Genomic DNA, 13,987 nt, shown 5'->3' on the forward strand with positions numbered 1-13,987 from the left:
CATTGTCCTAGAACTACCATAGGCTGAGTTATGAGCAAAGATGTTTTCTAAAAGTAATGGCCTGCAAAGCATTATGGGACGAGTTTTCAGAGTGCAGTGAGTATTGTAGTATCGGCTCTCCCGCTGTGTTGGGAGAGCCGCTTTGGGGATTTTTATGTTTTTTACATAAAGCATTTAGCAGTCACAAGTGCTTTTGTGAAAGCTGTGGAGGGTGAAGGGGAGAGCCAAAAGAAATGACTCTGATAAGGTAACAGTGTGAACAATGTGACGAGCGCTTCAATACCGCCGATGGAGTTCGCATTGTTCTGCGCTGTCCCCGCTGTGAGGGTCATGGCCGCCATGGAGCATGAAGGGGTGAGACAAAAGAAAAAATTACTTTGCTCCCTCTGAAGTGTATCAGCAGTTGTGCAATAATCCATGTAACAGGGTCAGTCTGCAAGGTGGTAACAAAACAAAAAATAGAGAAAAGTTATTATTATCACCAATCCTACTTTGATCTTCCTATTGTTGTTTAATTTCTAGGACGCCCATCGGAAGAGGAAGGGCTTGGCTTCATCTTGCCCTTATGCAAAAAAAATTGGCAGATTACCTGCAAGTTCTCTTAGACCACAAGGAGCAATTAAGGTAACCCACAATCTCTTCTGATCTTCATAATCTGGAATCATGTTGACCACTATAAAACTTATTGAGACTAACAGTTTTTTTTGTATGTAGTCTTATGTTTTAATTTTTCAAAATAAATGCTTCATACCAAGGTACATTAGTAAGGATGTTTAACTAAGGAATGTGGGAGATCAATACACATGGAGGGATTTTAGCACAAGTCATCCAGTGAACAAAGCAAACCAAGGGTCCAATTTAGGGTTTGGCAGACAGGCACTGTAGTACCCTGCAAACCCTTGGCCTACCTGCCTCATTTAGAGATGCACAGACCTTAAGTATTTAGTCTTTAGAGCCCCCATTTGCGCCATCCATGGAGTACTTCCTCCAATAAATTAGTGGCCATCGGAGGAAGGACATTACACTGCCTGTCCTATTTAGGATGTAATATCTTTTTCACCTATCAGCCACTGCCAGTAAATACCTGGCAGTGTCGGACACGAAAAAAACAATAATGAATCCCACAACCTGGGAGAAGTCTTGTAAGGTGTGGGGGACATTAGTCTTTTGTTTTTCACAAACAGACTCCCTTTTCATTTTCATGATACCAGAAAGTTAAAGCTGTCAGTGGCCAAAAATATTAAGGCAACAAATGGTGGAAAGAGCTCCACATATTCTACACTATGCAAAGAAAACACATGCCTAGTCTTGTTAAGATAGAATGCCAGATATGCTGGAAATTCTGCAATGACAGAAACTTCTTTTGCTATTCTCTGAAGAGTAGTTACCATAGGAAGCAGTGCAGAAACCTCAGTAGCTATGAAACTCTGCACTATGTAGGGAATTATATCAATAATGAACACGAGGAATTTTGACATCAGGATTTTTTTTTTTTAAACAATGGAGTTTGTACTGCTAACATAGTTTGGGAAAATCACCTCAAAAGGGAACTTACTTCACTACATCTATGACATGACTGGAGAATACAACAGAACTCAGCTGCAGCAGGTTAACAGAAAATAACAGTCACGCCTAAATGAGTCCGACATTGAGATCATATTCCCCTGCCACATATTAGAGGATTACCTACATATCTGAATCCTTGTGTTTCCAAACATAGCTCTAGTGCATAATGCGCGTCTGTTGCTGACCCTGACTTCGACAACAGGCTTAGACCAATTCATAAACAACTTGAAGACCTGTCCAAATTGATCCTGTAGCCTTATTGTTCAAGGGATGCAAAGATGACTAATGAGCAATGAAAGATCATCGACGTACAACAACACTCCGTCTTCCAGGCCAGTAGCCCACTGTGAGCCTTCAGAACTCACAACCAGTCCAGAAAAGCTCTGGTGATAGCTCAATCACCAGCACGCAGGGAAGGAGTAATAATGGGTACCACTGGCATTTACCTAGTTCAGTCAGAGAGGGCTCATAAAGAATGTTGTTGACCATGAATCGCTATGAGGAGCCCTGATTAGTACTATGACAATCGCCCTTACAAATCCACTGATAGTCAGTTTTATCTGAAGAGTATTATTTTGTACGATATTTGCTTAATTTAAAGGAAAAATTCTCTATACTAGGGGGCTTCTGAAGATCAAAGTAAAGAAAGCACTTCCATATGGCTCACACATGACAAAGCTTGTATAGCAAAATGCTTTTTGTCCCGCTCCATTTCTTTTCCCACAAAAAGTTGCCCTCTGAAGTCTTCTTTAAAGCAATGCTGACATCGTGGATACCTGATTTCATACGGACGCTTACTTCATCCTGCTTTGATGTCTTTGAGCTCCAAAAACATTTAAAACCTAGATCTGAATATTTTCTGCAGCTCAGCATACATCCAATATGGACATGAGTGCTTGCTGGGTGGCTGTACTTAGTCTACTTGATGGCCACTGTGCACTCGAAGGTTCCAGTTTCAAGTATGGGACAACACTGAAGCAATGACTTTGTAGTTCAGTTCTGTTTCATTTTAATTTCTCTTTAAAAATATATCAAAGTGCTACGGTAGACCTTTTGTCCCATCCCAACCACCATCGTTAATTCAACTGTGTGCACTGGTGGTTTGGCAGCCTGGGGTCTCTTAGTCTCAATCATACCTTTGGGGACAGATTCGCATTTTTTTAAATTTTTGCAAGTTGCTTTGATTTTCAGTGCATTTCTTTCTGTAAGGCATTTCATTTCTGTTTAGCTTTTGAACTCTTAGTCTAATATACATCAGTTTTATTTTCTTAATAAATATTTAGATTTTTACCATAATTTGATGTAGAGAGTTTTATTTCTTTAAATGAATTAGTCTGGTTGATTTGTTGTACAAAACACTTAATTCCTTTTGAACCACCTTCTTACTCAGACCAGCCTAGTCAAGATGAGCCATGGCTTTCCGTAACTTACTCAAATCTCTTGTTTATGATTAGTACTAAATCTTAGTTTATTTAGAAAAGAGTCTATAAAAACAGCTGAAAATAATCAATTGCTTTAAAATAACATATAACATTAACAATTAAATACCCTTCTTTCATGCAATAAGGACTATCCGACTACCTCAAACTTTCTAATAGTCTTCATAAAATACCATAAAGTAGCCACGTCTATAGCCGCCTGCATTAAAGCTAAAGCTAAAAACTGAATTGATGCATTCTTCACAAGGCTGCATATGTTAGATACATCAGATGTGAATATATTTATTTTGGTTTTGTGAAGTCTTATGTGAGTATTATATTATCCAGTGTCCTGGAGATAATGTTATGCATATGTGGGGCCCTTTGAAAGGCAAATCCTTTAGATATCTCAGGATGGAAACTGTTGGGTCTGGAGTGAGCTTCTGTAAAGCCTTAGAGTAAGTAAGTTGAAGAAGATCAAGGCCAAGGACGAGAGGAGACTGCTGACAATTTCACAGATCCCCAAATATTCATGGATCTGCTGAGGATAATGTTGAAGACTTGCTCGAATCATGCAGAGCGCCCTGAGTAGATTTTTACATTTGCTGTTCTGACACATCACTGCCAGCAATTCAAGGAAAACGTCAAAAGCCCTGACTAATCCCTCGTTGACATCCTTGAGTCCAGCAATTCCCTTTTTAGCTCTCCACTTTAGAATCTAGTTGTCATCATCTTTGAGTCTTTCATCTCTGGCAAAGCTTACCATCTTGAGATACACTGTAAGTGGGCAACCCCGTATTATAATTCCAAATCGGGAACTCCCAGATCCCCTTCAATTGCTTCAATCGGTGGAAACATATGTTTTTTTAGTTTTTTTTTTTAGTTTTAGTTTTTTTTTTTTGCAGAACTCACATCCCTCCATTTAAGTAAGCACTCTGTTGAGCTTGCCAAACAAACGAGGTGGTAGAAGTGCTGGTAGATTTTTGAAAAAGTAGAGCACCACATTTTTGCTTGTGTAATTCTACCAATCATTGTTATTGGAAGGCTGCTCCAGATGGTCAGACATATTTCTGTATACCTGTATGCCTAGCTATCTAAAGGTTCTGATTTCATATCTGATATATACTGGTAGCAGTGGCATGTGCTCTTCAGTATTGTCTGCTCTTATCAGGCAATTGCAGGTTTTTGCCCAATTCAGTGGTTCAACTCCTGTGACTGTGCTTCTCAGATTAATCAAAATATAATCACTATACATGGGAATAAATACTGAGTTGCACGGTCATACCTATTCCTGCCTCTGCTCCGATCTCATGCAGGTTCCTGCAACAAGTCAAATAAGAACAGCTGTAGAGGGCACCCATGTCTTTTGTCTGTCTTAGTGACCTGTTTGGAGGTGTTGACTCTAATATTTGTAATAACCTCTTTATATTTGTCAAAGTGCTCCTCGCTGGTGCGAACCATTCTGGTCAGGGTCCTAATATACTATTTTAGGCATGAATATGGTTAGCAATGATTTTGCTCAGAAGTTTAGTCTACAGTTATGATAGGCAATAGGCAGTAAGTAGGTAGGTCAACCACCTCTTTGTCATCCTTCTTGAGCAGGTAGGCTTCCAACCCGATACATCTTAGCATATGTTCTTGCTACATTAGGAGCCAACATATCAGCAACTCTCTGGGTACATCTGTATTCTATTCTTCCTTTCTATATCTGTCTCCACTGCTGCTCTGCTCTCTCTAGATATCTCACGCTTATCCCAAGGGTCTCGACCTCCCTGCATATTTCCTTAAGAATGCCATGTGTGGTTTTTAAGCAGTGACCACTTCAAAATATTTTAAAAGCTTCTGATCCAGTTGCAATGCCAGAGGCAGTGACCTCGTTTCCAGTAAAATATTGGTCAATTTTGGTTGCTATGGTGTTCATATACAACAGATCTTTGGGTGCGACTGCGTTCTAATAGCCATACTGCTATGACCGTTTTGGATTTCCCCAATCCAAAGGGGGTGCGTAGCAAGCTGTACTCGCACAGCGTTTACCCTGATATTCTCTTCTGAGCATCTCAGCCGTCAGCACTGGGTAGTAACCTGTTCTCCAGTATTGGATCTTTCATAGATTCACATGCTTGAATCATCCCTGTTGTCGAGGTGGGGGGTCCCACGGTAACCTTAAATATGCATAGCAGTAACTGTATTACACTAGGCCTCAATGGCCTACACAGGTACTGTTATAGCCTATCCATGTTATTTAAAAAAAATAAAAAAAACAATTATAAACTTTAACCAATCAGGTGACGGCATCCACAACCAACAGAGGCTGTTTCCCTCAGATTTTCTACCTCGCGTCGTGTGAAGGGAGTCTCCCTGAGCTCTGCTCAGCTTCTTTGTTCTGACAGGAAAATTTATTTCAGAGATCTTGTATTTCCTGTGGACAGGATGTCCCAACAAACTAAAAAAGGACTCTTCAGAAATTGTGACAGTAGTGGGAGAAAAAGACTTCATATTGATGACCCCCACAAGAAGGGCATATACTGCCTACATCCACACCATAAGGTGAGAGTGTTAGAAATGGGGTTTCTGGTTGGCTAGGGTATGCGCCTAAGCCAGGCAGAACCCACCCACTCTAGTCAGGGCAAGGGAGTTGCACGTCCAAGATAACTCCCTGCTCACCCCCTTGGCAGCTTGGCATGTGCAGTCAAGCCTAACCCAGAGGCAATGTGTAAAGCATTTACACAACACACGTGACGCACTAGCCACACCACAAAGGAAACAACACCAAGTTATATACTGTATTGTCCACAACTCAATTATTAGACAAAACATCACATATCAGTAGTATCCTGCTACCTTAGCAGTTGTCAGAACGTTATACATTAGTTACTCTGCAAACTAGCAGTAGTCACATATAACACACAGGTTACTCAGTATTCTGCAACATAAGCAGTAGTCAGGATACACATTATTACACTAAAGCACTTGTAATAAGAATATCATAAGCGCCCATATTACGAACATTATAAAACGTATGGCAAATCAGAAAAACATATTAGCATGTTATGCCCATAAAAGGAACATTTGCACACATCATCAAACAGGCAGGCGACATATAAGGCAATAAAGTCTCTAACAAGAACTTATGTTATATATATTGTCTCTTAGGAGTACCTGGTTTGGATGAGGGCACCTCCAGTGCCAAAAATAACGAAGAAGGGGCCCCCGGCGCACCTCTGTGCAAAACGGGGGCCTCCTGAGAACTCTGGGATATAGGGGGGCGGCACGCACCTCCTCTATATTACTGACTGGCCCCTTCTGGGGTCTGTGATCACGGGAGACCCTCCAGGGGCCTCCGCCGGCCCTCACGCAGGGGGACCAAAGTCAGGCAGGAGTTCCAAGAGGAGGGGGCGCCACGCATCCCCTCAGTTTTAATGACTGGCCCCTTCTGAGGCCCGCGACCACTGAGGCCCCCCCCCCCGGCCTTCACTGGCCCTCCAATGAGGGAGGGGGGCCCAACATTCAGGCACTGGCCCACTAGAGGCCACACAAAAGGGAACAGCGGTGCAGGGGCCCCTGATGAAGCTTCGGTCTGCCCGCGGTCCTCACCAACTCCTCTGGGCTCCATCGGGGCAGGTAGATACTTCCTTCTCCCCTGCCCTTCCTAAAATGGGGAGAAAGGGCCCGGTGGGGCAGGGGAGCCTCCAATGAGGCCTCTGTAGCCGGTTGTCTTCCAACGCGGTTCTCGACACCTGCGATTGGCGCTGCTCGCGCTAACGAGGACAGCGTTCCCCGTTGCCGTGGCGACAAGGAGGCTGGCGCCTGCCCCATGACCCCGGATTTCCGGGTTCCGGACGAAGAAAACAGAGAAGACGGACTACAGCCGGGGGCCGAGGAGGAGGAAGACGCGGAGGAACCCGAGGAGACGGCGGGCGGCGAACGGAACTAAGACGAACGAAGTTCTGGGAACCCCGACGTTCCCAGAGAAGCAGCGGACCCTGTGGAGAAGGAAAGAAGCGAGGACACGCGCAGAGACCGCCACGTCCCAGGAGGGGCGTGGCTGACCAAGGTACGGTCCTTTTTTAAAGGACAGCATACAGTTAAACAGAGGAACTGTGGCAGAAGGGATGAGGGTAGGGACAGTGTGGAGGGGGTTGGAGAGGGGAGCAGCTGGGAGGGGGCAGGGAAGTGACGGGGGAAACAAAGAAAAGGACATTAGAGGCAATTTTAGCATTGGTTCTAATAAGTAACCTAAAGAGCCCTTAAGTCCAAGTCATTCTGCTTGGCAAGACACAAAAGGGTTATTATATATACACTCTTATTCCTGCCTTACCACACACGCACTCGGGATCTCTCTCTCGCGCTCTCTCTCTCACTCGCTCACTCTCTCACTCTCTCACTCTCTCTCCCTTCTTGACTAACGCTATTACGGTCTGTGTAACTACATGCCCTGACTTACCTTCCCTTCGTTCCTTTTCTGGTGCGTCTGGGAGTCTGACAGAGGATCGTCGCCGGTCAAGAGGGGAGCTGGGAAGAAAAGACAAGAGAGACACATTACGGGACAAAGGACACCCTAACTCACAATTTTGACAATATTCAGAATTTATTAATAAATTACCACTTTCACCCACTCGAGCCTCAGAGTCCTTATCACCTAGCCCACTGTAACAATGGTGTCAGAATTAGGATTTTGAAAGGTGATACGAAGGAACCACGGAAAACCTGTGGGAGAAGCCCACCCTGGAGGACATGATCCAGCAACTAGCCGAGGGACAAAGGCACCTTCAGCTAGTATGGGAGGCACACCAGAGAGAGGCGAAGGAAGATCGGGAAGCATTACAGAGTGCACTAAAGAGCCAAGCCACCATCATGGCCAATAACCAATTAGTGCATGAGACAGCTCTACAGAAGCTGACGGATACCATCGCAGCGAGTAAAGTGCACCCCAATGTCCCTAGCTCTGTCCTCCAGAAATTCCAAGATGGGGAGGATCCAGACGCGTTCTTCACGAACTTTGAACGGGTGGCCTCCTCTGCCCAATGGCCAGAAGAGCGTTGGGGACAGTACATTGCACCGCTTTTAACCGGCATTCTACAAACGGCTTACCAAGCCGCCAACCCGGGAGGCACCACGCCCTACAAAGAGATCAAACGAAGTATATTAGAAAGGGTAGGCCATGACTCCGAATATTACAGATTGAGATTTCGGAAGATCAAGTGGGGACAGAGCGAGGATCCACAGACCTTCTATTTTCAAGTTAGACCTTGGATTGAAATGGTTAGGACCCCTGGGAACGGAGAGGGAGGATGTAATCAAGGCAGTAATATTGGAACAATATCTGGAGTCTCTTCCCTCATCCACCCGGAGTTGGATAAGACAACACCCAAATGGGAACACAGACATGGCGGTGGATTTAGCTTGTGCCTACCATAGGTCAGACGATTTCAAGAACCCCAGCCCTAAAATAACCACCAAACCGACTATTATACCCTTCAAGTCCTTTCCCAGAAGATCCCCAGAAGAGACAGGGCCTGGCCGCAGCGGATATATCCCTCCCATGCAACAACCACAATGTTACAGCTGTGGGGAGTGGGGCCACATAGCCAGACTGTGCCCGAGAAAGGGAGAAAGAGCGGAGCCCATGGAAATCGGGGTCACTAGGGGAAGGGTCTTGTGTACCGGGAAGGGTAAACCCCAAGTACAAACAAACCATTAAAATTAACGGTTGAGTTATCCTAGCCCTCATAGACTCGGGGTGCAGTCAATCGGTGGTGCGAGCAGATATCATAAATTCCTCAGACCAAAATACCAACCAATGGGTGTCCATCTGTTGCATCCACGGGGACAAAAACAACTACCCTTTGGCACTCGTTCAAGTAGAATGGGAAGAGAATCAAGATCTCCTACCGGTTGGGATCATGGATTGATTAGTAGAAGACTGTATTCTGGGGACGGACTATATACGGTTCTCTGAGCTTTTAGACAGGGTCAAATCTCGCACCCTGTCCACCGACTGGTGGACAGAAGCACCTTTTCATAACAGCCACATCGAAAATAACCCATGTCGCATCAGACTGACGAGACGAGAAAAGAGACAAGCAAAACTGAAATATCTGACCACGGGACAAGGAAAGGTCACAGAGAAATTGGTTGTCAGTACCACCACTCCTTCACAGTCATTTCGAGCTAGTCAACGAGAAGACCCAACACTCTGTCATGCTTGGAGGACCGCAAAATCTGAATCCACGAATGAGGTGGGTCCCTACTTTCTTATCCAAAAGAACCTCCTGTATAGGGTCATAAAATCTAACAACATTGAGAAGAAACAACTAGTAGTACCAGAACCATACCGCGTACAGGTCCTTTTTTTGGCACACAACCAACCGGGGGGGGCACTATGGCAGGGAAAAGACGGAGGAATACCTACTAAGAAGGTTTTATTGGCCCGGGGTCTATGCCCAACTCAGACAATACTGTGCACAATGCCCTCGGTGTCAACTGATAGATCCAGGACCCCACAGGAAAACACCACTTCAACCCCTTCCTATTATCGATATTCCCTTCTCCCGGTCAGTATGGATCTTGTGGGGCCCCTATTACCCTCCACCAAGGGATACACATATATATTAGTCTTAGTTGATTATGCTACGAGATATCCCAAAGCCATTCCCCTCTCTAGCATGACCACTAAGGCAGTGGCCCAAGCGATGATCACTTTCTTTTCTAGAGTGGGATTTCCTCAGGAAATCCTGACGGACCAAAGAACACCTTTTATGTCCGCCCTAATGAATCATATCTGTAAGATCCTTGGGATCAAGCAATTAAAAACCTCGGTTTATCATCCACAAACGGATGGCCTAGTCGAATGCTACAACCGTACTATCAAGACACTACTCCGAAAGATGGTCTCTGAGTCGGGAAGGGATTGGGACCAGAAACTCACTCTAGTCCTATATGCCATTAGGACCCACGAGCAGGCTTCCACCGGACACAGCCCCTTTGAACTGGTCTTTGGGAGACAACCCCGCAATCTATTAGACATGGCAGCAGAACTGTGGCAAGAAGAGGGTGGGGAGGAGAGACCCCTGTTAGAATATATACACAAACTGAAAACTCAACTACAGTCTGTGTGGGAAGACGTCCGTCAACACTTAGAAAAAGCCCAAAGCAATCAAAAGAAATATTATGATCAAGGAACCAGGACCCGCTCCTTTCAACCAAACGATAGAGTCCTGATATTAAGACCCTGTTCTGAAAAGAAACTCTTAGCCAGGTGGCAGGGCCCATACACCCTTTTAAAACCTATATCCACGGTCACGTACCTGATCGTGACACCCCAAAAGAACACAGATATATCACGTCAACTTGTTAAAAAAAATGGGAAGAACCCAATGAGACCCCAACAACGGCGGCTACGGGGTTTTTAGTAACCCCTGAGAAACCCCTAGGAATAGAATTATTTCCTACAAATCTAGACGAGATAGGGGAAACACCCCATATCAATACCGATCTTACAGAAGATCAGAAGACCCAGCTTGTGGGTTTATTAAAAACACATCAACAGTTCTTTTCAGGAAGCCCCTAAGAACTAAGGTAATTCAGCATCCCATCAGGACCCCTGAGGGAAAAACGATAAGATTACGACCCTACCGTATTCCTGAGGCCCGTAGACACCTCATTGAAGACGAAGTACAAAAGATGCTAAAACTAAAGGTTATAGAGCCGTCAACTAGCCCATGGTGCTCCCCAGTGGTCATAGTGCCAAAACCCGACAGCTCCATCCGTTTTTGCATTGACTTCCGTCAATTAAACTAAATATCCCTATTTGACACCTATCCCATACCCCGAGTTGAAGACTTACTAGAAAAATTGGGGAAAGCTCGGTATATGTCAACCCTAGGCCTAACAAAGGATTCGCAAATTCCACTTGCACCCGCAGATAAAGAGAAAACAGCATTTTCCACTCAGTCAGGGCTCTATCACTTTACAGTTCTTCCTTTCGGTCTACACGGGGCTCCTGCCACGTTCCAACGATTAATGGACCACCTGCTAAAACCATTCCAGTCTTTTGCCGCAGCATATTTAGACAATATTGTAATATTCAGTAATACATGGGAAGAACATCTAAAACACCTACATAACATCTTCCACACCTTGCATCAGGCTGGCCTCACAGACAATCCTAAGAATTGCAATCTGGGGAACAATCGCATTGCATACCTAGGATACTTCATAGGAGAAGGTCAACTAAGTCCACAAAAAAATAAAGTAGAGGCCATCCTACAGGTACCCATACCCACTACCAAGAAAGGGCTTCGCTCCTTTTTGGGTCTAGTAGGGTATTATCGTCGTTTTATTCCCCAATATTAAACGCTAGCCGCTCCCCTCATTGATCTCATTAAGAAACCATACGCGTCGAAATTACCACCCTTTTCAGATACACAGTTATCTGGTTTCCACCAATTGAAGAATTCCCTCACTACTGAACCTGTCTTGCGATGTCCTGATTTTAAAAAAATGTTCCATCTATATACGGATGCTTCCAATGTAGGGCTAGCGGCTGTACTCACTCAACCCGGCGAGGAGGGACAAGACCACCCTATTGTTTACATCAGTAGGAAGTTGCTGCCCCGGGAACGTAATTATCCCATTATCGAACGGGAATGCTTAGCTAGTAAGTGGGCAGTGGATAGTCTGAAATATTATCTACTAGGTCGACCTTTTGTACTGTTTACGGACCATGCCCCCTTAACTTGGTTGGCTTCGCATAAGGACTCCAACTCCTGAGTACTTCGTTGGTTTATGGAACTCCAGCCCTTTTCCTTTCAGATCCGACATATTCCGGGTTCTCAACATGGCCCCTCCGACTTTCTGTCACGCTTTCCGGATCCTGCGGTACTGTATCAGTCCCGTTCTTGGGATGGGGTGTGTAGACGGTTGTCTTCCAACGCGGCTCTCGACACCTGCGATTGGCGCTGCTCGCGCGCTAACGAGGACAGCGTTCCCCGTTGCCATGGCGACAAGGAGGCCGGTTCCTGCCCCATGACCCCGGATTTCCGGGTTCCAGACGAAGAAAACAGAGAAGGCGTACTACAGCCGAGGAGGAGGAAGACACAAGGAACCTGAGGAGACGGTGGGCGGCGAACGGAACCAAGACGAACGAAGTTCTGGGAACCCCGACGTTCCCAGAGAAGCAGCGGACCCTGTGGAGAAGGAAAGAAGCGAGGACATGCGCAGAGACCGCCACGTCCCAGGAGGGGCGTGGCTGACCAAGGTACGGTCCTTTTTTAAAGGACAGCATACAGTTAAACAGAGGAACTGTGGCAGGAGGGGAGAGGGTAGGGACAGTGTGGAGGGGGTTGGAGAGGGGAGCAGCTGGGAGGGAGCAGGGAAGTGACGGGGGAAACAAAGAAAAGGACATTAGAGGCAATTTTAGCATTGGTTCTAATAAGTAACCTAAAGAGCCCTTAAGTCCAAGTCATTCTGCTTGGCAAGACACAAAAGGGTGATTATATATACACTATCTTATTCCTGCCTTACCACACACGCACTCGGGATCTCTCTCTCTCTCTTCTCTCTCTCTCTCTCTCTCTCTCTCTCTCTCTCTCTCTCTCTCTCTCTCTCTCTCTCCCTGCCTTACCCTTTCCTTCGTTCCTTTTCCGGTGCGTCTGGGAGTCTGACAGAGGATCATCGCCGGTCAAGAGGGGAGCTGGGAAGAAAAGACAAGAGAGACACATTGCGGGACAAAGGACACCCCAACTCCCAATTGTGACAATATTCGGAATTTATTAATAAATTACCACTTTCACCCACTCGAGCCTCAGAGTCCTTCTTATCACCTAGCCCACTGTAACAGCCTCCTTCCCCCACCCAGCTCAGAACAGATGCTGCGGCCTGCCCAGGCTGTTAGGAGCAGCAGGCACCAAAATAGGTGCCTGCTTGTGCCCTGGGGGCGCTCCACGGAGTGCGCTTCACCCCGGGGGCACGATAGGAGCGCGCTTGCTCCAATCTTCAAATTTGCATTTTTCTTCGTGCCCCGGGGGCACCGATAGCAGCGTGACTCCGGCACTGCACCGATTTCAGCCTGGGTCGCGGCGGGGATTTTTCCCTGCAATAAAGCACTTCTCAAGCGCTAAAGAAATAAGAGGCAGCACTTTTCTTCCACAAGTGCTAAGCCTCTAAAATGTAAATTGCTTTCCAAAGCACCAAGTCTGGTAAAATATTACTTCACAATGTTGCAGGGGCCAAAGCACACTGCCCCTGGGGAGCAGAAATTGAGGAGCAGGCCCACAGGTGAAAAGGCCCAGCAACAGGCCAGCACACAGAGGATGCAAGCAGGTGGCAAGTCCGTACAGTGACCAAGCAGCAGCAGTCCATGGCGGTTCCTGGTGAGTCCTTTCAGCCTTTTGTACCCTGTACTTATACTCAGTCCTTACAATGTTTAACAATGGTGGGGGAGAGGAGGTTCCAACCAGTTACAACTGGTTCCGGGAGTGCCCCCTCTCTCCTCCAGCACAGGCTCCAAACATCAGTTGGGGTAAACGATCCTATTGTGTGAGGCCAGGGCACAGCCTTTACAAATGTAGGCGTGCCCCGCCTCGCCCTTCTATCAGCCCAGCAAGAATATTCAGTATGCAGATGCACCTCTGTGACACCTCCACCCTCCCTGTGTACAGGCTGTCTGAAAAGTATGCACAAAGCCCCAACTGTCACTCTGCCCAGACATGGATTGGAGTCAAGCTGCAAATCACCTGAGTCATAAGCACAGAGAAACGCACACTTTCTAGAAGTGGAATTTATGTAATAGTTATAAAAAATACACCTACACCAGTAAGCAGCATTATTATCACCATTACAACCATACCAAACATGCCTACCCTACTCCTCATGAATCAGACAATACCCCTTACACATAAAGAAGGGCATTTCTAATGCAATCCTATGAGAAGGCAGCACTCACAGCAGTAAGTAAGACACCAAGTTAGCCTGTTTGTCACTACCAGGACAGATCATGCAAC

The 13,987-nt window shown here is 45.9% G+C and overlaps 1 protein-coding gene across 4 annotated transcripts in view; it reads left to right on the plus strand.

Moving 5' to 3' along the window:
• RUFY1 (RUN and FYVE domain containing 1) overlaps window positions 1–13,987 on the plus strand; it is a 475,292-nt gene that overhangs the window by 139,331 nt on the left and 321,974 nt on the right. For all 4 annotated transcript variants that reach the window (XM_069199306.1, XM_069199308.1, XM_069199309.1 and 1 more), the window contains exon 4: window positions 523–624. In XM_069199306.1, the coding sequence (XP_069055407.1) occupies window positions 523–624 (102 nt within the window). The remainder of the gene's footprint in view (window positions 1–522; window positions 625–13,987) is intronic.

This window comes from Pleurodeles waltl, chromosome 7, assembly GCF_031143425.1.
Source record: "Pleurodeles waltl isolate 20211129_DDA chromosome 7, aPleWal1.hap1.20221129, whole genome shotgun sequence".
Lineage (NCBI taxonomy): Eukaryota > Metazoa > Chordata > Amphibia > Caudata > Salamandridae > Pleurodeles > Pleurodeles waltl.